Source organism: Stylophora pistillata, chromosome 14 (assembly GCF_964205215.1).
Source record: "Stylophora pistillata chromosome 14, jaStyPist1.2, whole genome shotgun sequence".
Lineage (NCBI taxonomy): Eukaryota > Metazoa > Cnidaria > Anthozoa > Scleractinia > Pocilloporidae > Stylophora > Stylophora pistillata.
In genome coordinates this window covers 12,784,016-12,809,739 of record NC_142532.1, presented here as the reverse complement: position 1 = coordinate 12,809,739, position 25,724 = coordinate 12,784,016, and the positions used below count along the sequence as shown (strand labels likewise).

Here is a 25,724-nt window from a genome sequence, read left to right as displayed (position 1 = left end):
ACAATTAAAAATAATTAAGTTATAATTAAAAATATTATGAATTGTCTCCTACCGTTCTACTGATAGCCACTGTGTCGTATTTCTTCACCATTTTCTCAGCCAGCATTGTAATCAAAGTTATAATTGAAGGTTTCTCAGAATGGTCAGCCTTTGAAGAAAGTTCATGAATCAACAAGTAAAGTTCCCTTTAGTAACAAAAAATCTTCACAACGTGCGCAAATGTGGAGAAAGTGAATCTTTGAGAATACGTTATTACTTTCAAAGCCTATCTGCTTGAAATCTGTATTCACCATGTCAGTTTAAGAAGAAATAATAACTTTTAGGTGGGATTTTAATAACCTTTCTCCATAAGCGGTTGACGCCCGGAAAAGAGGCCGGAGGGTGAAACCCAAACACGGGAGCCTGCTCGCAGGCTCAACACACGGCGATAAGATGTGTTATAGGCGGCGGTAGTTCGCCTATAACCGGCGTTTATTGAAACTTTCGAGTGTGAATATTGAAACGTTCCGAAGGAATACCCTCTACTTCCAAGTCTAAACTAAACAAGTCCCCCGTGAGTCAGTGATTTGAAAAAGTCCCATTTGCAAGGTTATCATTATCATCTTCTGGCACTGGCAAGAAAATCAACACAAACAACAACAACATTAACAATGACAACAACAACAACAACAACAACAACAACAGAATTCACTAATATTGAAATTCAAAACCAATGATTATCGAAAATTATAACTGTAGTACTTCGCTCACATCCGTATATCACAATTCTCTCCTCTCTACCTTCCAATCTGCTTTGCCTGTATTTTGATTGATATGTCTTGTTTTAACTCACCAGTAATTTTATTGTATTTAATTTGTATGACAACTGTACGTATCTTTTAGCTTATAATTTAGTAAACTAATGCATGGCTTAGAACCCCAATAATATTGTAGTAATGAAATCTCTTTAGTTTATTGTGGTAATGAAACTTCTTTAGCTTGCAATGTGTAGTATTTACTTATCTATTACTAATACCCGCCAAGACTAGCTAATGCTATATGCGGATTGTGTAAATTTGCTTGTAACGTTCTATAAAATAATAATAAACAAACAAAACAAACAAACAAACAAACAATGTTCCAGGCGTTCAGTTGGTAAGATTGAGAGAAATAGTAAAACGGCCCGAAAGAAACGGCAGCGCGAAAACGAGGTACAGAACGCTTCATTACTCATTTTTTTAATCCTCCGCTATCGCGCCATCCGCTATCACGCTTCGTTTTACTCACTAAACGCCTAGAACTGGTGACAAGAACAAGGAAAACAAATAAATAAATAAATAAATAAAACGATACCAAAAGAGAAAAAAGCGATGAGCAAGAAATGATTTGAAGGGGTGTAACTACCTGAACAATAACAGGCCAGACGTCCACCATAACCTCCCAGTAGTGCACTATCAGGAACAACATGCGGTTATTCAGCAACACATAGAGCGCACCCTTAAACAAAACGGTAACAAGATACATCAGACGCATTCACGATATAAGTGGAGGTTTCGTCAACTTTTTCCCTAGGCGGCTGCCGATAGTATTAGAGGCGGCTACGCTAAGGCCCCTTTCTCGGGCAAGGGGGTTGCATGGCGAAATCCTAACAGGAGAGCCTGCTTGCAGGATAAACAAACTGCAGTAAAAGGTCTTACAGTGGCCAAATAATTTGGATATATCAACAAAGTTGAAATGGTAAATTGGCTACCGTAACGATTACAAAAGCTGACGTTTCGAGCGTTAGCCCTTCGTCGGAGCGAAGTGGCCAGTGCGGTAACCCTGCATAAAGGAAACGAGTGTTTTTCAGGGGCCTCAGGTGGCATTGGGGGAGTCACACAAATTTACACAATGTCACCACCCAATCGTATAGCCATATAATGATCAAATAGACAATTGACAAAGGAATAGACATTAACTTTCAAAACTCTCTTGTTAAAGAACGTAAAAAGCTGAAAAAGTTAATTATTAAATTTCAAATGACCACAAACCTTAAATTCTTCATGAGAAACATCTGGATTGTTCTGAAGCTTGGATAGTGTTGGTGGAACCAAAGTGCGGGCAAAGTAATCAAACATATCGATGCATGCAGACAAAGCTTTTTGAGCTTTAATACGAACCTGAAAAATATAATGTAACAATAAGGTCGTCATGAACGGAACAGATGACGCACTGCTTCCAAAAAATCTACAATGAGCGAGAAAAGTAGTTGGCACGTCTTTCCTTTGTAGGTAGTTGACCACCCTGCACTCAATCAACATAATAAACCGAAGAAATCTTGTACTTCATTTCTAATACGCCCCCCCCCCCGCAAACAACGTTGCATAGCGGTGAACATGTTAAAAACCAACAACAGCACCAGGCAACATTGAAATGGGAGAAGGGAGGGAGATAAATGAGAGTTCAAGAAAAAAATTCAAAAAGTGATAGTACGTGCCAAGACTTTTGCCTCTCATTGTTGGTGGTCCGCAGGTAAAATTTGTTATACTAGTTCACGAGCGTCAAGTCAATGGAAACGATCAGAGTATTGATTTCCAAGTATTACTCGTGAGAAAGGAATCATATGTTAAATCTGTGAGACTTTCAAAATATTTCTTTAGAAATGCACAACGATTATGAGTAATTAATGTGGAGCGAAATAAAAGACTTTTACAAAAGGGGGGAGGGAAGTAAGAAAAAAAGGAGAGGAAAAAAGTAATTCTATTTTCCTGGAGGAAATGATTAGTTAGTTTGTTCTGTTGTAGGTTACAAATGTCATTGGAGTACAGTAAAAACCCGCGTGTAAGAACCTAGTAATTAAGAACATTTTTGGCAGAAATTTTGGATTTTAATACCCAAAAATATAAGAACCTGTTTACCCAGCAAAACCTGCATGGTTCTTATATGAAGTGTCATTCTGGATAACGAAACAATGTTGTAGCAGAATATGTCTGTAACTATAAAATAAATGTTTTCTATACATTTGATACTTCCATAAAACATGTCACAATACAGTTTCCCCACTGTATTTATGGCTCCCAGTAATGTATTAAAGCAAGTTAAAAAAAATTTACTCCTGGGTATAAGCTTCTAAACTGTATAATTAAGTACATTGTTCAGTACACAGTGTATTGTACAGTATAGTATAGAAAATTAAGTCTGGCATATCCTCACGTCTGAAATATTGAGGCTAAGAACCTATTAAGAACCTGTTTTGCCTAAGTTGTTAGTAAATACCCCAAAACATAAGAACCTATTTTGCAAGACATGAATAGAGCTAGGTTCTTACACACGGGTTTTTACTGTATTGTAAATGAATACTTACACATTTTAGGCAGAGACCACAGTGTCATAATAGAGTGATTTTTCAAGAGTTTTATTAGCTCTCTAAAATCACTCTAAGGTAGTAATTTCATAAGCATATCACATAACTACGAGTTATAGAAAAAAAATGCATTAATTAAATATAATACATAATAATGAAATGATTATAAAAAAACTACAAAGGCTTACCTCTGTGTAAACTGTTGTTGCAAGTTTAAACAAATCGTCCAATAACACTTTATGTAGTGTTGTTAACTGCGTTGAAATCCGATCTAAAATGCGCATCTTTCGAGGGATAGAAAAAAAAAAAAAAAGTTGAAATGAAAGAAAGTAAAATTGAATAAGTGTAAATGCTGATGAGAAGGCACCAGGCGGGTTTCCATTAGCGCGCTGATGAACCTCACTCCGTGTGCGTATTACACTATGCCAATGAATGACCACTCCTTACGTTCCGTGGTTTAAACTATTTGGAAAAGAAGACGATAACTGTAGGTCTGCCATATGGACAGAACAACAACAACAACATCATCAAAAATAATAGTAACAGCAACAACAACAATATGATAAACAAACTGGTTATTTGAGCAAACCTCGTGTTGTAGCTGGACTCGTTCAATGAGCAATGGTCTAACATGTTTCTTTTTCCCTGCAAGCTGTAAACAAAACGCGTTTTAAGTTCAAAACGCTCAAGTTTAGTGCTACTCTTCAACTGATGCTCAAGTGAAGAAACTGCTCAGGGGAGGGGGGGAGGGGAGGGGGAGGGTGAGGGGAGGGAAGGGAGGGGGAGGGTGAGGGGAGGGAAGGGAGGGGGAGGGTGAGGGGAGGGAAGGGAGGGGGAGGGGAGAGGAAGGGAGGGGAAGGGGAGGGGAAGGGAGAGGGGGAAGGGAGAGGGGGAGGGGAAGGGAGAGGGGGAGGGGGAAGGGAGAGGGGGAGGGGGAAGGGCGAGGGGGGAAGGGAGAGGGGAGGGGGAAGGGAGGGGGAGGGGTTATATTACCAAAACTACCAACGCAAACTGGAGAAGATTTGAGAACTGTACCGTATCCTATGCACACAGTCAAACTGTAAATACCTTGTCTTCCATGGCTTTCTTAACAGCACTTGCACTTCGCCATCTGCAGAAAAGAAAAGCGCTTACTTTCAAGTTGCAATAAACCGGGTAGTTCTTGTACGTTTGTAACTCACGATAGTGCAGGGAAAGTCTTTTCAGCGAGTTGTTAGTTGAACAGGTCATTTTGGTTATTATGGGTTATGCTGTTGCCCTTGGTAGCATGGTAGTTAATCTCAAAGTTACCCCCAGCATTTCGACGGTATCTCTGCTGATACAATGGAAATCGTTTGAGTTCCAAAGAGGAAAGGAAGATAATTTGCATTCTCCAGTTGATTTTCTTGAGATCTGACTGACATTTTTCTTTGAAAACAAGACAAAAATTCTCGAGTCTCGAACGTCTTATCGACTTTCGAGGGACTCACTGCCATCTTATCTCCGAGTGCCACTGTACTACTAGCGACAAGGCATGATAACACTTATCGAAACGAGCAAACAAATGAAGGAAAGAAGAATTAAAAGCTTCACCTGCTGTCAAACTCGTCTCTTTGGCCTCCTACATGGAGCATAAGAAGATCGTAGATCTGCCAAATGAAAAGCAATGACGAAAAGATGAACAATTAATTTAAGTTTTCTACATGTAAAACTATTTCAGGAAAGGTTGTCGAAAAGGAAAAAAGCCTAAAAGAGCATGCGAAAACTCCGAAAGTTTTTGTGGGTGATTTTCAGAGCACACTTCCCTGACTTCTGGATTTCGGGCAAATATGAGAAAACGACTTTGTAAGGACGTGGCATTGCGGGTTTGATAAATGTATTAACTTATTTGACTTATTATTTTTCACTGATTACCGGACACCCACGAGTTTATCGCGTTCACTTTTGTCCTTTTTTCCGACAACCATTCTCACAACTACTGTAAATGCAGAGTTAGAGGCACCGATTGTAAAGCTGCAACCTAGTCACAAAAGCAGATAAAAAATCAATTTGAAAATTGTTCATTACCTTAATAATAATCAAAAGCGCCTTAGTGTGATCCTCGTGGTGGTCAAGGAGATGAGCTAATAAAACAATGACAATAAAATTCTAGTTAGTATACTGTAGTACATCAAGCGAAACAAATCTCATCCTTAGGCAGGGCTCGAAATGAACGCTCGCCACCTCGCGAGTGATTTTTCTAATCTGTGAATGAGAAAAATATTCATTAGCAAACGTTTGCGAGTTAGAATCATCCATGTCTCCCAAACATCAATACTAATCTTTATTTCAGATAAAGTCATTGACATTTGAATGAATGAATGAATTCCTTTTTTATATTGCGCCCTTTCCATACAATATTCAAAGGCGCAGTACCCCCCATCAATTTGATAGACACTACACAAAGATAAACCACAACACCGGACACTACGTGCCCCACTCTTTTCGAACAGTGTGTGGGTTCTTTAACGTCCCACAAATTTTTTTTTTTTTTTTTTTCACATACAAGGGCTTGTGAGACGGGACCTCTATTTATCGTCCCTATCCGAGAAGACTAGAAAGTCTAACCATTTGCAGATATTATTACAAAGGCAACATTTTCTCAGTTATTTGAAGACCCTGAGTGTTAGTCCGGCCAACCTCCCGCACAACAGCCCGGCGCTCTACCAATTGAGCTAACCGGGAGGCGGTTAGAGATAGAATTCTTACAAAAAAATTGCAAGAAATTCTTACTAGAAATTCTTACAAGAAATCTTACAAGCAAAACTTTGCAAGTGGACTAAAGAGCTAACTTCGAGCCCTGCTTAGGAGACTATTGATCTACTCATGCACACTTGCTCGTCCACGAGCATGCACTCTCACCCACTCGCTCGTGAGTGTATTTCAATACAAGCATTTCCAAATTACACGTGAATGACACGCCTATCAAGCTGCAGAGTATATCTCAGTAATGTACGTATTTGTCGCTGGATTACCTAACAGTTTGTGGATTGTCTCTGCTATCCTTGCTCGTGAGTTTTGTTCTCCCATGGACACATCTGAGAAAAGGATGATAAAGCTTTATTATTTTGAGCCCAGCTGAGTTTGAGCTGGCAGTAAAGAATAATGTAACACCAAAACTAACCAACTCCAGTACCTGGATCCATTGTGATAGTGTTCTGAAACCGTCCCCGACTTACGAGAGTCTTCAGGCCTCTGTAAGATAACATTAAAAGTTAGCCATAGCAAAATCTACCACCATCAACGAAAAAGTTTACACCAACTCTTACATGTTTTCAAGTGGAGGTCTCTGCCAATTCGGTAAAAGAACGGCTGCACCAGACAGACAGCCACAAATTATTTTTAAACACTGTTGAAGCTCCTCCCTAAAGAAATAAAAGTACAAATTGATTAAAACATTCTACAGGCAAAGATAGGGCGTACTGCCCTAAAGTTAATTGTGAGTGGTCAGTAATGAGCGATTCCTTTGTCAATGTAACGTACTTGTGATAAGAAAAGAAGTCGTCACTATCTCTCCTTTACTGAAGTAATGTGATTTAAATTATTGATAATCAAAGGCTCTGTGAGCCAACTCGTGAATTGGATAAGCCAATGTCAATAGAAATGGGTGTTTGATTTCCATACTAAGGTATGAATCGTTTGACTGATAAATGAGCATTATGAGGAATATGAAGTGAAACTAAATTAAGCCTCAAAGACGGAAAATATGACCTGATTAGGATTTGGTGCAAGACAGTCATTGTTCCAGATTTTACAGTAAAGGTTTGTGGAATGAAAGTTCAAAAGGGTGCTGTTTTGTTTATCATAAAACTATTGTTCCAATACTGAGCTCAGTATTTACTTGCGATGCAAGCATAGGGATAGGCATGTAAAAGCTTATACGCTGGATGGAACTCACGGACATAAGGATAAGCATATATGCATAAGATTATCAAAACGTTTCCTTCTTTTTATGCTTATACTGTCTAGTTAAGACTTGGTTGGCATAAGCATAAGGATAAACATGAGCGAACGTCTCAGGCAATCAGCAAGCACTATACTGCTTATACCAACAATGTCCCTATTTAACGTAACATCGACTGAGCGCTTGTGCTCATGTTTATGTTGCAGCTGAGCCCACCTGCACATTAGCTTGCTATGTTTATGCCTATGCTTGTGTTGCAACTGAATACTACCCTTGAAGCCTGTTTCGCACTTCTGAGACCATTATTAGCACAAGGATGAAAAAACAAGTACAAGGATGTTCACACCACTCTAAATTTTGTTTTTCGGAATTCTTATTGTTAGTCAGTGGATACTCAAAACAAGGATTTTTTCCTTATTTTGAGAGTCAATTCCTTGAAATGTTAGGATCAAGATTTCTGCTTTTAAGAATTTTATACTCTCCAATGAAAGTTCCTCAGTTTAAGAATACCACCATTAAAAATAAGATTTACATTCCTTGTTTTAAGAATTATGACTTTGAATTCTCACTTTAAGGGTATTTCCACTATTGAATAAATATCTCAAATCCTTGCTTTTAGCAAGTATTCATTCTATGTAGAAAGGTTCTTCTTCCAACTAGATTTATGATAAATGCTTGCCAAAATTTCAGAAATACCTGTGGAATTGTGCTTGTCAAATTCCCAAGGAAATATAACTAAATATAATTTGAAAAACGATTTTACATTACTTTTTCTTTCAACACACTCAATATCTGTGATTCTTCATGAAACAAGAGCACAGTTTTGAGTGTTCCTAGTTTACCCTAAATATAAAGCATTAGGAATATCCTTGTTGCATCTAATTCACAAAAATTTTTAATTTCAATTGACAATCAAAGTGGTTGTCAAAATAAATCATAAATTTATAACTTCCAGAAGAATAAGCATGGAATGTAAACTGCTACCAATTGTAATCTTTACTTACAATCATGTGATTATTATACAAAAAATTACTGAACCAGAGTAAAGAATCTCAAACTAAATATAAACCACTTGTTGACAGAATTATAGTCATACACCAGCAAGGATATTCATCCTTGTAAAGGGATTGTTGTTGTGACTGTCAACTTATTATTGTTTTAATCTTCAATATGATTCAAAAGAAAAGTTACTGTATTAATTTCTTGAAGAATATGTCCTAGGTGTAGAGCCTCTACGACGAGCATTTAGGTACAGGCAAATCTGTAGCAAGACTTTTGACAAAGAGAAAGAGTAATCTTCAGTATGATTCAAAGGAAAGGCTACTATACCTATTCCTTGAGGAATTTGTGCTTTTCATGAAGCCGCTATATACTGTTTATTTTAGTATTGGTAAATCTGCATAAAGACTTTTATTGAATAGTTAAAATCTCAGCATATTAAGTTAACATGTAGCTGTGCAATTTCTTGAAGAATTGGTGTTAGGTATAAAGCCATGTCACTTTGCTGTTAATTTCATATACATCAAAATGAAGTGAGGTGTAACTTAAGTCTTGCTTCAAAATAAAACTTGCTGCTGTGCATGTATCTTTAATTCAAAATAATGTAAAACATTTTAGAGAAAGCACAATTTGGGTTTATTATGTCAGATTAAATGTTGTTGTTGAGTTTGTAGTATGGCCTGGCTAACCTGTGTTACATGCACAAAATATTGATAGAAAGAACCACTTCCTGGAGTTAAGATCCTTGTCTCAAGGACATAGGGATGATGTATTATTTAACAATCTTTGAGAAGTAAGTGCTCTCTTTTGAGATCTTTACTTACTCATTTTGAAAAAAATAGGTCTTACTATGAGAAACTTAAGTCACCTTAAAGTAAGGACTCTGTTATCAGTTTTAGGCAGTATTTATCACTCACTGTTAGTGCATATATATTCCTTGTTTTGAGAACTGATAATTACACTCATTTTGAGTGATATCACTCCTCATCTTTAGAACTTTCTGTTCCTCACTCCAGGACGCATTTTTAAAAAACAAAATCCTTAATTCAAGGTATCCGGAAACATACATTACAAACTTAACAGTGCACTAATAACATACACATACACAGTGCGAGTTACACCATTGAAGAAACAGCATATCGATTGATTGAACTTATGCTTGAGCTTCTTTCGCTGCAGTTCCCACTTTTGAACCACTTTCCAACGTTGATACAGCTCCAGGAATACCAAACAAGCCTCAAACAAGTCACTTTACGAGCAGTTGGCCGTGAGCGACGCTTCGAAATCGGACTATCGGCGAGCAGCGACTCGAGTCGTTTGAGCCCGCGGTTGAAATTACCAAAAAATCAGCGTTTTAAATGTAAAATTTATATTTATATAAAGTTTCATCACAAGGTATGAGTGAGTATCGGTGGCCTTACGGTAAAAAGCAAGGAGATCCGTGAGATTTTCAGGATGGCGACGAAGGTGGTTCAAATCCGCCGTTTTCAAGTAAAGACGCCTTTAGCTTAATTTCCTTCTATGTTTTCTTTTTTTTCTTTTTCGGACACAATAATCATTTTCCTGGATGTATACATTTAAAAATAGAAGTATTGATGCCATAAATGAAATATACGCTGCAAGAGATAAAAGTGTATTTGGAGATTGGGCAAACTTTAATTAATTCACAAATGAAAAACGTATACTTTTTTACTCTTTCAAGATTATCATTGGCTTCTTTTTCTCCCCAACAGTATTGTTAGCAACAAAGGTCGCCATTTCGTTTGTTTATCACTCGCCAAAAACTATCAAATGCATTAAAAAGCCTAAAATCGAAAAAAAGTTTACAGGAATCGACCAATCCAGCGAGCGAGCGAGCGCCATTGGTCGATTCATCATACCTACAACGACCAAAATTGATTGATGGCGACCAATGGCGAGCGCCATTGGTCGCCATCATACCTACAACTCGTTCTTGCGCACGCGCAATTCACTAGTTAAAAAGGAGCCAAGATATGGTGCAATTTCTGGGCTTCATTGTTTCAAAGGCAATAGTATTGCGATTTGTACCATGGATCAAATATGACACTTAACAAAGCCTTTTTGCCACATCTATGTAACAGATTTTAAGTTATAACATAACCAAAGTAAAGCGCGCGCTCTGATTGGTCAGTTCAGTGTCTACCATTTGCCCATGGGTGTACACTGCTGACGTGAGGAAATGCAAAGACTAGTTTCGGCGCGCTTGTTTCTTCTGGTCACGCAAGATTTCGGCGTTAAATGAAAGAGAAATATTTTGCTACAATGTATCAATTGAGCTATGGATGCACTTGGGGGGGTTTGCTCAGCACTTAAGAAGCTAGAGTCGCTCTCGGCTATCGCCTCGCGCGACTCTTACGCTTCTTTCGTGCTTAGCAACCACCCGCGTGTATCCATAACTCAATAGTATACGGTACGGCGTTTGAAGGTTTTTAATCCACAACGTTTTCTACTTGAGCTCGTTAGAAATGAGACAGCAACATGTATAGCCAACCGGAAGCACGACTTTCGACTGTCTCATGTCAAAACGCGCTCATACAATAATAGTTGGAAAAGAAACCATCTTCAAACAAAAAGTCGAGCCAGGGTATCCATGAACTGATGTTCATGAGCAAAATACACTGTACCTTGAGAGTGTTACTGAACCATCCAGGAACTTTTCCAGTCTTGATAGCTCAGGCTGTAGAAAAGTGTCCAACAGCTCCTTCGCCAAAAGCTTTTCTTCCTCTGTGGGTATGTGCCACTGGATGTTTAAATTTGACATATCTCCAGGCTTTCCCCAGTCCTAGCCATGTTGAACAATATAGGTGATTGTCAATATCCATATTATCTAATAGTGAGTTATTGGGGGAGGTGGCGGCTCACGGTTAGCGCGCAGAAAAATTTGTTTTTGGATCACTTTCTTGAGGAGCTTAGAAACCAGGCCCAGTTTTGTAACCAAGCCTCCTTTGCTAGCGCGCAGAGCTTCGAGTCAAAAGGTCTAGCTTCAAGAATGGTCGGGTCATTGCGTTGCGTTTTTGGCAAGACACTTTACTCTCACAAATTCCCTCTCCACTCAGGAATATAACAGGTACAGGCGAGCTTTCAGGAAAGCCCGACGAAATGCTAAAGGGTAACTTGTGATAGACAACAATTCCATGCATGCTTTATGCCGAGGAAACCGGATAAACTCCACGTAGAAGGGCCACTTGGCCTTACCATTTTCGAGCAAGATTTTTTACAGTGTACCACAACGGCAAAATCGTTCTCCTGATGATTTCACATTTTGTACAATCTTAAAAAAAAAACAAAAAAAATGGAAAAAAAAACCCTAACTGATTACTAAAGCAGACATGCTCACTTTAGTGTTGGTGAATGTCATGCTTAACCACTGAAAAAAGTGCTTGTGCAGCTGCAGGAAAATTCCACTTTACGTAACATTTACCTACATCTTTTTTCACAGTGCACAGAGTGTGTGCTAGTAAACTATTTTATCTTCTCCTGAGTCAGAGAAGTTCCAAATCTCAGGTAAATTGACAGTACTCTTTTGTTAATACTAAAGAAGAACGAAACACTCACCCTAATAAAAAGATGTTCTGCTGGCGGTGTGCCAAAGTCAACCAAAACGCTTCTCCACTCCAAAGGGTATATCTTAGCCAGTGGCCGTAATACGTGCTCCAGAAGCTACAAGAAATGTCACAATTACTAACAATCGACACTGTTTTGTTACGCAAAAACTTGGAAAACCATAAGAAATCAATTGAAGTCATTAAACTTGATGATCATGTAAAATCCACTCACTGTAGCTCCTAAAGTGGCTGCTTCTTTGCACTTGAGATGAATCGTAGACTTAATTGCGGTAATCAGTTTGTCTTTGTACTCTAGAGTTCCGCTGCAGCGAACGACCTGAAAAAGTGCATGAAAAGATGACATACTACAGTACTTAATACATATATTTTAACGCATCACGCAAATACAAAACCAAAACAAAATAAAAACACATGCAAAACAATATTGCATTTAAACGAACAGTCAACACGACTTCTTCCAGCGGAGAAGGCGCGTTGTACGATCAAACGAAATGACGGTCTATGATATATTACACGACTCGGGCAGTCAGAGGGCCAATAAATAAAACCAACCAATCAAAATGCTCCATTGCCGATCAATATTCTCTCAGTATTGGACCGGGCACTGCCCCGAATGGTCCCGAATGATACCGCACTTGTGTCCCTTTGAACCTCAGTCGTGTAATAAATCTCTTGTTCACCAAGCTTGCTCGGGACTGTACTGGAAGAATATCGGCCTTTGGTCTTTTTTGTACGGACCGAGCGCAGCGAGGTCCGTACTGTCAAGACCTCGGGCCGATATTCTCCCAGTACGGCCCTCGCGCCTGGTTAATAAGATATATTTATTAAAAATAGACAGTGTCACTTGACACTTGGTGTTGAACAGACACTGAAAAATATAAGTTAATTTCCATTCCAAGGAACCAAGCAATTACTCTACAAATACTTGTGATCAAACAGCTTTGCGAGGAAAAACCCACTTATATTTGCAATGCTCTCAAGTTAAACACAGCGGTACAACATCTGCGCATGTGCGAATGTTGTAATGCCTAGGTGGCGTGCTTTTAGGCTGTCAGAACCAAGTTGTCTCACACCAGTTCCAAACAACCTCATAAGCCAGTAAGTCAAGATATCTTAGATCTTCATAACGTATTTAGTAAAGCTCAAAACAAAAATGGTAAATCGACAGGATATCCGAAGTTGAATAAGATTAGTTTGTGTTCAAAAGTCTCAAGTTTTCCTTTTCCCTACTTTTATTTCTTTTACAGATTGATATGAACGCTTCAATTTTCTTTTGCTCATTTTGCGAGACAGCGGTAGTTTCTTTACTTTCTTCAGAAGTTTTGCGCGGAAAATTGGTGCACATGCGGCCAAAACTGACCCCTCGCGCATGCGCTACGTTTGACCGCTGTGTCTCAGCATGTGACTTCATTACTCATTTCGCAGTAACAGCTGACAACTATCTGGGTAAGCTCTCGACACGCTCTTGCTTCCCGGACTGTCCACTGTAATTGCTGTTCACCTTTAAAGACAACTTCACTACACATACAGAAACGTATTTCCACAAATAGCCGTGGGCACCTATATTTATTCATGCTTAACTCGACAGAAAAACAGCGAAGTAAACACAAGCTGACAATAACCTCGGAGAGAAGTTGAAGATTCCATAAAAGCTGATCATCAACCTCTTCTTCGTCTGCTACCCCTTCCACTGAAAAATTTTAAATATTTACCAGTTGCGATAAGAGTATAGTATTAACAAAAATGGCCGCAAAATTACGATATAATCTGCACGAGCAATGTGGGATTTAAACGCGGTCATTGGCTGTACTTCCGAAATAGACAGAGAATTGAATTTACAAAGTTTAAAGATCAAGTGGTTTCTGATAAAATAAGAACAACAACAGACAAACAGAATAAAAAACACGCACACACAAATACCGCAGGACTCGAGACTAATGGCCCAGAAACGTGAAAGGAAAAGTAGTTTGAGCACATTAAGTGTTTTTCCGCACGAAAAATAGAAAGAGATACATGAATATATTAATGAACAAATAAACAAATATGTAGGTAACTAAATAACTGAGTAAACAAATAAACGAACAACATTAAGAGCATTTTGCGAGGCAAGAAAACGTTTTCATTTTTATAAGCAATTTTGTGTGTACATCATCTAACCTGAGGTCAAGTGCTCAATAACAGAACCACAGTGAGGTACGAACATCTTCAGAGTAGCTTTGGCATTTGTCTATAAATTGAGAAAAATACATTGCATCCAAAATAATCTGCATATAGTGTAGCACTAGAAACAGCTGGCCTAACGAAACTTCACGAGAGGAGGAAAAAAAATTTCAACCAACCTGTTTGACGAGATAGTCCGTAACCCCACCCATAGACTCCACAGCCTCCTCTCCCAAAGGAAGAGTTGTAGATACGCACTGAGGCGCAAAAGTGATTTCACTCTCCCCATATGCAAAACCGAGCGCTTGAAGAACAGTTTTATTTTTAGCCAAATTTATAAGATGTAGATAATTTTCCTTCTTTCTTAACAACGAAGTTGTAATATTTTATACCTCCTTTTTTTATCATCTGTATTTGTAAATATTCCGTAATTCAGCCTATGGCTGCAAGGTGTTTATAATAAAGTATCTATCTTTCTAAAAACTTATTTATTTAACTAAATTAACCCAAAACACTAATAAATTACTTAAAAACACTGTGTGACCAAGTCGGCATTCACCAATCACAGAGCGCAGTGAAACAAAACCAATGCAATCCTAGACTTATGAATAAAAGGGATAAGTTTCTAATGAAACTGTGGTGCTGCGTCGATGGGGTTAACAAGGTAATTTGGTCATATCAACTTAGTTGAAATTTTAAATTGGCCACCGTAAAGAGTTAAAAAGCTGACGTTTCGAGCGTTAGCCCTTCGTCAGAGCGAATGACGAAGGGCTAACGCTCGAAACACTAGCTTTTTAACTCTTTACAGTGGCCAATTTCAAGTTAGTTGATATAACCAGATTACCTTGCAATCCTTGACTACCACTGGACACTAGTTTATTTGGCAAAAAGAGCTGCTAGACTATGTCTTTGGATACTGACCCTGGCAGCCGCACGGCACATGTCTGAGGCCATCTTTCCAGCTACTTTCGTTTCAAGTACTTTGTTGGCACAGAAAGCAAACAACTTCTCCAAGGCACTCTACGACAAAAAAAAAAAAAAAAAAGAAAGCAAAGGGGACAATCGCACACGTACGTATCTGTCAAAATCAATAAGTACTCGGCAGCACAACAGCGGTAATCAATTCTTGTTTCAAAACCAGTTCAATTTGTGCCTGGCCCCGATGCTGGATAGCGCGGTACGGTTTTGTCAACATTTATCCGCTGGACAGCAATTCATCCCGGTGGGTTATAAAAATGAGAGGCAAAGAATTTGTCAATGGTTTAATCTTAAAGTCAGTAACACATGAAAGAAAAAATTGGGAACTAACTTCAACCAGAGATAAACAATCGAATATGAAATAAAAAATATCACAAGAATTACCACATGAATGAATAGATATGAACCAAAAGAAAAAGTAATGAATTCTAGCCATTGTATGAGCGAGCGGACGAAATAAAAGAACGAACGACCAAGCAAGCGAACAGACAAAACGAAAAAGGAACAAAGGATGAAACTTTACCTGAAAAATCTTGGGTGAGCTCTGCATGAGAATGGCATGAAACGTGGACGCCACACCCATTCCCATCATGCCCTCCAAGGAATGCCGCTGGTCTGCCTTCATTGTTGTACTGTCCAGTTCGGATGTATTCTCAAAGGATGAATTATCGATCATTGAAAAACATCTGAAAAAGGTCCGATGCAATTTATTGTATACTGAGCTGAATGCTCTTCGAGTGTTGCGACGTATGTACCAGAGAACAGATGTACAGCTAAAACGATAAAAGATATTAATGTAACCTACCTATCCATGAACTGTAACACGAAGTCTTCAAACTGAGAAGTGGCAAGACACAATTCTTTCTCATCCTACGTTAAACAACAACAACAACAAAACAGTCATCATCACAATAATGGTTAGCTTCAAATAATGATATAATCAATGGTGAAAGCTTGAACGGCTCTCCAAACTTATCTCTTGCATGATCCAGAACTCTACATACCCAAACCAAGCTAATCTCGGACCAATTCTTAATAATAAAAAAGCTAAAAAAGCAAGCAAGGTTCTCAGTGGAAAAAAATTGTTTTGATAAAAGATGATTGTGACAAGTCACTAGGCAATTCTGTCCGTGGCTTTGTAGGCTAACGTCCAATAAAATTCCCTAATTGATAACACCAGTTTCGGGTAAAAGATAATTAAATCTATACTTTTGACAAAAACAAAGAACGTTTCACAAAGTATAATTTATTATCGTCACCTCAGTCATTTCTACGACCCCCACAGCTTCTGAGCAATCAACCACAGGAACAAGACAAACAATAGTGGATATAAACATAAATGTTCCCTGTGGAGAGAAAAATCAACAACAACAACTTAACAACATTATGCCTAAAACTCATAGTTATACTGTAACACACACTGTAGCCATAGCCAACTCACCTACACATGACCAACCATACACTAGACAATTCGGTTCTACCAACTGAGTTGGTAATACAAATTTGCCACCATAAAGAGTTTCAAAGCGTTAGCCCGTCGTCAGAGCATGACGAAGGGCGATTGCTCGAAACGTCAGCTTTGAAACTCTTTACGGTGGCCAATTTACGTTATCAACTCAGTTATTAAAACTAAATTATCTTGTTATACCCCCAACCGACGGAGCACTAGAGTTTCTTTAGAAAACTACCCCGTCATTCGTTTAACCATACGCTATACTGTTCACTGTTGCAACTACATGTATCAACATCTTTCCCTTCTGTAACTTTTAACTCGCTTTCCCTACAGTTGCGACAATGTGCTATAAACTTAAAAAACAATATGATCGTCGTTTAATGTAACTGTCACTCCAAAACGCCTCGGGCATAAAATGAAATAACGCTAGAAGCGAATGAAGGTGGGAGGGTTGCAAAAAGATTTGAGTGTGGAAATGAGGGAGTATGTGAACATAGGGGTCTGGACAGAAGGAAAATCAGGGATATATTGAGGTGAAATAGGGAAGTGAACGGTGAAAAAAAAAAATCTCTTCTACTTCTCTGGTCCACATTTGATTCCCTGGCAAACCTAGCATCAGGAGTGGGTCATTCCACATTGAGTGTAGAAATGAGGGAGTATGTGAACATAGGGGTCTGGACAGAAGGAAAATTAGGGATATATTGAGGTGAAATAGGGAAGTGAAGGGTGAAAAAAAACTCTCTGCTACTTCTCTGGTCCACATTTGATTCCCTGGCAAACCTAGCATCAGGAGTGGGTCATAACATTCATGAATTACGCCAAGACTACTCCGATTATAGATCACTGAGTACAGAAGAATTTCACAATTTGAATATTGAAATAAAAACGGAAGTTATCCCGGGGCACTTGTGCTTGCAAACCTTCTGTGGAATATACACTCACTAGAGCCTTTCTGAAGTCATTTGGATCTATCCCTGGTAGTACAAGTTGTAGTAATGGTAAGACATGGTGTCGACCAGCAGGATAAGACTCGTCAGGCCTGACAAGGGCCCTGGCTACAGATGTCACACAGTTTAAAGTTGCTGTCAATTGATGGGGCTCAGTAAGGGTGGCAAGGGCAACGTACAACCTATAACAGGTAGGATAAGGACACAGTGTAGTGGTTAGTTTGAATTCTTTCGTAGCAGCAGATTGATGTCCAAAAGGGTTAAAAATGAATTTGGAATCCAGCCTTCTCTTTGGCCAAGGAACTCGCGCTTTGTACTTCCCATGAGCATGTCCCCTTGATGCCATAAATCAAATGACAAGTAAAGTAAAATGAGCGGACAATATGCATGTGAGCAGAGATGGTGGAGAAGTAAGAGGGAGCTTTCAACTAGCCCTAACACTTTCTCATATGGTACACTTACCCAATATTTGATTACTCATTGTAAAAATTTGTTCCCTACATCACCTATATCAAATGCTATTTAATTAAAGCCTGTCATCGGGAAATATTCTGGCAAGCTACACTGTAAAGTTCATAAAAATAAACTGCTGTGCAGTGTTTAAAAAGCATGGGTACACGGCACTGCGTCTACCAAATATTCATGGTGGGATTACTAAACAAAATTATGTGATATCTGGCTTTTATCATGACTAACTGGCAAATTGGTTCAGTGCAATAATAAAAAGGAAATGTAACTGCTGTGAAGCCTTACTTATCCAGTAAAGTTGGAAGGACAATATCAGGCTTGATTAATGCTAAGTTCTGCAGTGCACCAGCCGCATCAAAGCTTCCACTTTTGTTAAACACTGCCAGCATAACAGCAGGTTTAAGGCATTCAACAAATGCAGTGAGATCTGCGTCTGTCAGCTTGGCTTCTTCTGGAATGGGAGTCAACCAGGCGTTCTTGGAAATCCTCTCCCTGTTAGAAGAAAAGTAAAGATAGGTGATGTGTACAATGCAAGTGAAAACGCACCAATTTCATCTTTCTGCACGAATCTAAAGACAGTCCAAGTGATCGGTAAGCTATGGTCTGTAGAAAGACAGTTGCACCTTCAAACCCCCAAGATACCATAGCATGAAATGGCATGGAGTACCCTTAATTGTTTTAAGATTACCCGCACATTTCACAGACTTCCTGGACAGTTTGATGCATATTCCCACAGTATTATAATAGCCCATTTCCGAATTACCCTTGGCCTCGTTTTCAAAACGAGTCCTGGTGCTCATCCCTTCATATGATTATAAGTTTTCATTTACATGCAAATTAAACTCATTTTCACAATAATGGTTGAGCACCAGGCCTCGTTTTGAATAAGAGGCCAAAGGCAATTCGGAAATTGTCTATTGAAGTGGTTATCTTAGCAAAAATAACAAAATAATCATACCTTCGAAGCCTCCTGATCATTTCTTTTGGCAAGTTGTACAGAAATCTTTGAAGCTTCCCCTTTCAAAGAAAATGACACAAAATGCTTTTGTACAATACAGCCATTTGAACTAAAACTGTTTTAAAAGCAGGTAAATGAAATTTAACTGTTGGGAGTAAAAAACATAGAGCATCAGTTTTCTATAATAGTTGGCGGTTTTTGTGTATGCACATGCATCCGAATTCCACATGCTCTTTGATTGAGTGCTTTGAGCATGAATTTCTAGCATTGCTTGGGCTTGCCGTTCATTGTTTTGATATTGTAAGGAGAAATTCTGTCTTGGTCACTTATGGGATTTCTAGGGTTAAGTGACTGCTCTTTCTCTCAGACAAACAGATTAATGAAATCCCCGAATGGAATAAATGCCCCTACAAAAGAATTCCAAACACTTTTTTCTGCACATGCACAGTCAAATTCAAGCTTTTGAACATATTAAGTTTGGAAAATAATCGCAGGAACCAACTGTCCAGCCATTACTTTTGAGAATCACTTACAAAAACATGTCAATACACCATTCCCTCCAAATAAAAAAACCTGCTGTCTTATTGTTGATTTAACAAAGGGCCCTCAATGCTAACACAAGGACTTCCAGCATGTACAGTATAACTACATGTAGATACAAATGTCTTGTACAGTTGTATCTTCATTTACAGCAAATGTACCAGTAAATAAATAAATAAATAAATAAATAAATATGTAAATTGAAGCTCCCTAGCCCTTAGGGGCTTTTCAGCCACAATGTAAACTAATTACTTAAAAATCCCCACTGGCAGGAGGCAGACCAGTGGACTATTTACAGAGTGCAGCCGAGGAGTTGAACTAGGGGCAACCAAGAACACATCCAGTGAGTGGCAGGGTGGAAGACTTGAACCTGGGACACCAGATTACAAGTCCAGCATCCTAACCACTCGGCCATGCTGCCTCTTCAAAATACAGTAATCACTCCAAAGTGTGGCAAAGTTTTACATTATTTGTAGGTACCGAGTAGCGTCCACTGTTGGAAGGATGATAAAATGATTCAAGTGCTTTGAACAGTTTACAGAGATGGTCCTGAGTGGTACTGGAACCCCCCTGTGAGATAAATGTAATAAATATTGAGAATTACTGTCTACATGATGGTCACAAGAAAGTACAGTACAAGTTACTGAACACAATAAGATCAAGACAACCATATGATCCACACAAGCATTATGCATGTACATGTATGTGCCTGATACAGAATATGGAATTAAACAGAGCACCCTTAAAATTAATAGGACACAATATGATAAACCGCACTATGCTCATATTTTGATTGGTTCATTCTTATGATCTATTGGAATGCAGATGAATAGATTACATTACCATAAACAATGTTTTGCTTTTTTCTTATTTTAAACAAATAGAATCCACAAGTGTGGGGCAAGGAAAAATTTCTCAGTCCCTAGGAATCAAACCTCAAGTCATCTTTCTTATTGTACTCACAAATAGAATCCATGTTGCCATGGCTCTGTACAGTAATACATTGCAGAAGATGCCAAAATGAGAATATCAGTGACACACTTGGCTGCGCCTTGTGTACAACTCTTTTGTTCTTATCACACTTTGAAATCATCTGTATCTATTTGTTTATTGTTAAATATTACTGATAGACTAAAAATACAAAACAACTGCAGATGTGTTGATTTGATTATGGTAGATTAATAATTATTGCATACTGACTTATCTCAACATAGTTTAGGACACGTATATGTGCACGATCCTTCGCAGTAAAGCACTATTTGAGCAATAGTGAAAATCAGACCTGAAAAAAATTTCAGGCCTGTACGGGATTCGAACCACTGACCTCTGCGATACTAGTGCAGCGCTCTACCAATTGAGCTAACAAGCCAACTGGGAGCAGGCCATCAAATTAATTTCATAACCGCAGTTCATACATATGTTTCATATGTTTGTTGTTGTTTGATAGTTTAGGACAAGTAAGCAAACTTCAATACCACAAACTTACATTGGTAACTGGTGCTGTTGTCATTTTCTCAAGCCTGCCTGCCTTTTTTGTTTGAACACAATACCATTCCACAATTATTTCAGATATTCATGACTGCAGGTATTTTAGTTCAGAACAAATGTCTAATGCCAGTCTAAAGATTTATAATGCTCTATTAAAGACATACCATAGAATTGACAATCCACACAACAAATGAACTTATAATACTTGAATAGTCTTTAAGGCCACTGGCAGGAGGATTTCCTCCCACAGGAAGATGAAAATTCCTCACTATCCTTGTAAACACCTGGAAAACAAAAGAAAAGACATTTACAGGGCTTGAAATTTAAAAAAATTCTCAATTGCAATTTGCAAGTAATTCCTAAAATTTAGTCGCAAGTTCGAAAATTTTAGTTGCAAAAGTAACCAAATTTCATGAGCGTTGCATGATGTAGCTTTTGAAAAGGTGTAGCTGTGATATATTTCTCAGCAAGAAATCAACGATAAAAGTCACGCAACATTTAACTTGAATTTTGCAGGATTTTTTGCATAAAACTACAGCATCCAGTAACATGTAAACACAAGGCTGTTAAATATAATTTATTTATAAGTTAGGCTGTAAAACAGTCGCAAAATTGCTACCAGTGGAGAAATTTTAGTTGCAAAAGTGAAATCTTTATTCACAAATGTGCCAGATACAGGCGCAATTTCAAGCCCTGGAACTTTAAGCCAAAGGTTCTAAAATGTACAGTTGTACAATGAGTACCAGTAAATTGAATTTCAAAAGTGATGTGACTTAAAAATGTTTATGTCAGAAGTGGTACAAGGAACATGTATTTATAAGAGAAAGCTAACAGCACAGATCCCCTGGATCACATGCCAAGTGTTTTCCACAGTTTTCACCCCTGTCTCATCCCACGTTTGCCCTACAATTGAAAAAGAGTGAAGTCAAACCACCCTAGCCTGCCCCTCTCCCCCCACCTCCTGGATTGCATGCAAAGGCAACCCATGAATAAGCAACCACTCTCTTATCCCACATTTTAAATAAGTGCCTCAAGCACTTATTCAAGGATTAACAATTTGTTTATTTTTACTAACAGTTGCAAGGTATGGGCTCCAATCCACAAATCCCAGATTGTCTTTGGCAAGCCTGGCAAACAACTTCAAGCAGTCCTGAGAAAAGAAATGGAATGAGTACCTTTTGTATCAATGCAACTGCAGTTGCAAATATTTATCAGACTATGCTTGGAGCTGGCCATTTCAAGAGAAGAGTTGACAGCCTTGTGTGTATTCTAACAAACAACATAGTACTTATCATATGCATTCTAACTAAACTTTCAAAATTGTTGACAGCCAAGGTTCTGAGGAATATCACATACATGTACATGTAGAGTGTACAGTACCTCTTCCCATCTTGAACTGCCTGTGCAAGCTTGCCAAATTCCCAGCAGCTCATCAAACCATAGCCTAGCAAATATTCCAAACAAAAGTGGCACTTATCATCCAGGAATCGTAAATAAAAGCTGACATTTAAAGCTTTCTTAAACTAATTATAGCAGTCTATAGCATCTAACCTTTGTCAAGTAAGGACTTTAATCACCATACTGATGCTCTACAACATATCAGGGTATTTACAAGTACAAGATACCCTGGTGTGCTTTTCAGTCATCCTTAACTTAATATCATATTCCTTCTCTGTCCCTCTTACACAAAATCATTCCAAGGTAGGTGTCAACAAACAAACCCAAAAAAGCTCATAAAAGAAAAGCTAACAGACAAATAAAAAACAAAAACACAACACATAAGGCCCTACAATCTCAAACAGACATACTACTGTAGAACCAAAGAGGTATGTTTCAAAGAAACAGTGGTACTGCATCGGTGAAGGAGTATAACAGGGTACCTGTAATAATGGTGTGATCAACTGAGTTGATAAAGTAAATTGCCCATGGTGAAGAGTTTCAAAGCTTACATTTCAAGTGTTACCCCTTCTCTGTTTGCTTTGAAGAATGACGCTTTGACCATTAAAGAACCAGTTCATCATTTCACAACCATATTATACTGTGTGTATTGTACTCTGTTAGGAGATTGGACTCTAGTCCATAGTATTATGGTATGTAGAGAGGAACCACGAGGAGAGAGACATTAAAAGGTTGAGTTGAGTTCATGTGTGCTCATCTCTTCCCCGCAATAACGAAGAAAATAACGAAGTTAGTGCTGAACTACTTTGATTCTTTTGTGAACCCTGATTGGAGTAGCCCAAAGGGAAATCTGTAAACATTTCTGCGAAAACAGCCTCCAAACAACTTCGCGCCAAAATCTACCGAAACTGACATAGTGAGGTAAACATCGGTTATTCCGAGCAAATTTTCATTGTCTACCTTCTGCAGGAGTGAGGAATTTAGATAATTTCCACATCTGTTTATTACTGTTGTTGTGAAAGATGGTTGACGAAGAAGCAGAGGATGCTCCTGCTCAAAATGCTGCTGCTCATTTCGCTGGAAGTATTATGAACTTTGAGCGACTAAAGTTCAACGCTCGCCAAGAAAATCGCCTTGAAGCATTAAAAGCATTTAAGAAAAAGTGTGGATATATTTTCAAAGGAAGTCTTGTCAACATATCTGAGGAAAGAAAGTGTATACTGGTACAAGATTGGCTTGGACTGGAAGGCCTGAAGATTTATGACAGTTTAGACTGGGGCGAGGATGAAGATGTAAACAATTACGAACTGATGTGGACTAAACTGGAAGGAGCGGTAAGTGCGGAATGTAATGAGATCGTAGCTTCAAAGAAATTCAAGGAACGAGTTCAGAAACCTAAAGAGACAATTACTTCGTTTGTCACTGATTTGTTAGTTAAAGATTGGAATTACATAGATGAAGACCGACAAGTGAGAGACCAATTTGTGTATGGTGTTTCTGATGATGATTTGAAGAAAAAACTGCTTGAAAAAGGAAACACTCTTACTCAAATTCAAGCTGTGTCAATTGGCAAAGCCCATGAAACCACAAATCAAGAAGTTCAAGAATGCTGTCAAAAACCACCTGTGAGAGAAACTACCAATGCTGTATTTAAAGATAAGCCAAACAAAGGTCTTATGTGTAACTACTGTGCTAAGAAGAAAGGATCTCATAGCTTCGCAAACAAGAGAAACTGCTCCGCCTGGGGAGCAGTGTGTAGCCTTTGCAAGATTAAAAATCATTTTAAAGATTCCAAGGAATGTAAGCGACTCCAAAGGGAGAGAAAACCACAACCAGGAAATCAAAGGCAGTCCAGATCAACTAAGAAACCATTTGTCCTAAAAGTTGATGAAGATAGAGAAGAGCATTTTTATGAAGTTATGGACAAAATAAGCACACTAAATCAACAATGTGACCATAGGAAAGCTTTTGCAAACTTACTCATCTCAAAGAAAAGAATTTCTGTAAACCTTCAGATAGACTCTGGTTCTACATGTACATGTAGTATTCTACCAGTTGGTGTGTACAAGGAAATCAGTGGTGATCATGACCTACAGGAACTAAATGCGACTGTCTGTCCAACCCTTTCACTCTATGATGAGAAAACTTAAATCCGAGCCCACTAAGCCTATTAAGTCTGTCAAGAAGATGGAACTAGTTCTTGCAAAACGAACATGTTCAGGATGCTTAGTTAAAATACAAGCAAGATACTCTTCATAGACTGTTAACGTAAAATTGTTATTTTACTGGGGGGAAGGTGTTAGGAGATTGGACACTAGTCCATAGTATTATGGTATGTAGAGAGGAACCACGAGGAGAGAGACATTAAAAGGTTGAGTTGAGTTCAATTGTGCTCGTCTCTTCCCCGCAATAACATACTCTTTTAGTAAATGATGTGCACTTAGAAAAGTTATGTCAGGCACAAATAAGTTATGTATGCGCAAAAGTTCCACATACTTGTAGCCCTTGTCAAATTTTTCCGAAGGGAGGGTGGTGGGTAAGAACAAGGAAAAGTAGAACATTGCTTTGGCAAACTTGACATCAAAAGGACACAATAAAGGACGCCACTCATCCAACATTTCCTGGGTGGAGTCATCTGAAAAGTATCTGAAATTAACAAAAAGGGAAAAGTAAGTTGGATTAATGTCTGGAAAAAGGCAAATTGACCCATGGCAATCACCACGTTTTTTGTTAGTAACTGAGATCAGTTCAATTTGAAGTCATCATATGTGGGATCTCTCACTTTGGGAATTTCTAACTCTGGGAAAACTTTTTTCACCAAACTAAAAATTAATACGAAGATTTCTTAAAAAATTAACCTTGAGAGTGACTGGCTTCTATTTTCTCCTTACCATATCACCCCTGAATCAAAATGTAAAGGTCAAGAGAATAAAGGAAAGGATCGATAACTTAAGAACTTCTTGGTTGTTAAACAAATATTCTTAATGTCAGTTAGGGTGGAAATGTAAAGAGAATAGTGTGAAAAGTTTGAATATCAATGTTAGGCTGTGAAGAGTTCAACAAACAATGGATAATAACTACATGACATGTAAAACTTCATATTATTTAAAATCAATTCAGGGCTGGCTCTTTGTACTTACACTCTGGACATGTACAAAACATGTTTAACTGTCTCTTCAAGCTTCCTATTGGACAAAAGGGAATAGAGTTATCCACACAAAACAAAATAAAACAAACACTTGATGGTCCTAGATTCAAAGCAATCTATGGCTCAAAGAAAGGTGTTATTCATTTTTTTCATGAGCGAGAATCGCAAAAATTTTTTAGTTCACTACCAGGAACCAAACCCCAGACCCTGTTTCTGTGCTGTGATGTTCTAGAAATGTGCTACAAAGAACTCTATGATGAGTTAAGCTGCTACGAGGTTCATAATGTGACATGCTCACGCATGTCACAACCTTATTTATTTATTTATTATTACTATTTTATTCCCCTTTTTTTTTC

At 38.3% G+C, this 25,724-nt stretch overlaps 1 protein-coding gene across 1 annotated transcript in view; it reads right to left on the bottom strand.

Moving 5' to 3' along the window:
* Positions 1-25,724, bottom strand: part of LOC111330645 (proteasome activator complex subunit 4) — a 47,195-nt gene that overhangs the window by 14,567 nt on the left and 6,904 nt on the right. Inside the window, exons 4-32 of the mRNA XM_088744807.1 lie at positions 25,361-25,405; positions 24,717-24,866; positions 22,203-22,266; positions 21,898-21,972; positions 20,987-21,106; positions 19,815-19,904; positions 18,795-18,853; positions 18,122-18,328; positions 17,364-17,550; positions 16,228-16,314; positions 15,774-15,838; positions 15,492-15,654; positions 14,912-15,010; positions 13,988-14,057; positions 13,453-13,520; positions 12,042-12,146; positions 11,820-11,924; positions 10,889-11,046; positions 6,610-6,705; positions 6,477-6,535; positions 6,316-6,378; positions 5,369-5,424; positions 4,895-4,950; positions 4,391-4,433; positions 3,912-3,974; positions 3,511-3,606; positions 2,010-2,138; positions 1,384-1,476; positions 53-148 (exon numbers count right to left, since the gene is read on the bottom strand). Coding sequence (XP_088600933.1) covers positions 53-148; positions 1,384-1,476; positions 2,010-2,138; positions 3,511-3,606; positions 3,912-3,974; positions 4,391-4,433; positions 4,895-4,950; positions 5,369-5,424; positions 6,316-6,378; positions 6,477-6,535; positions 6,610-6,705; positions 10,889-11,046; positions 11,820-11,924; positions 12,042-12,146; positions 13,453-13,520; positions 13,988-14,057; positions 14,912-15,010; positions 15,492-15,654; positions 15,774-15,838; positions 16,228-16,314; positions 17,364-17,550; positions 18,122-18,328; positions 18,795-18,853; positions 19,815-19,904; positions 20,987-21,106; positions 21,898-21,972; positions 22,203-22,266; positions 24,717-24,866; positions 25,361-25,405 — 2,767 coding nt within the window. The remainder of the gene's footprint in view (positions 1-52; positions 149-1,383; positions 1,477-2,009; positions 2,139-3,510; positions 3,607-3,911; positions 3,975-4,390; positions 4,434-4,894; positions 4,951-5,368; positions 5,425-6,315; positions 6,379-6,476; positions 6,536-6,609; positions 6,706-10,888; positions 11,047-11,819; positions 11,925-12,041; positions 12,147-13,452; positions 13,521-13,987; positions 14,058-14,911; positions 15,011-15,491; positions 15,655-15,773; positions 15,839-16,227; positions 16,315-17,363; positions 17,551-18,121; positions 18,329-18,794; positions 18,854-19,814; positions 19,905-20,986; positions 21,107-21,897; positions 21,973-22,202; positions 22,267-24,716; positions 24,867-25,360; positions 25,406-25,724) is intronic.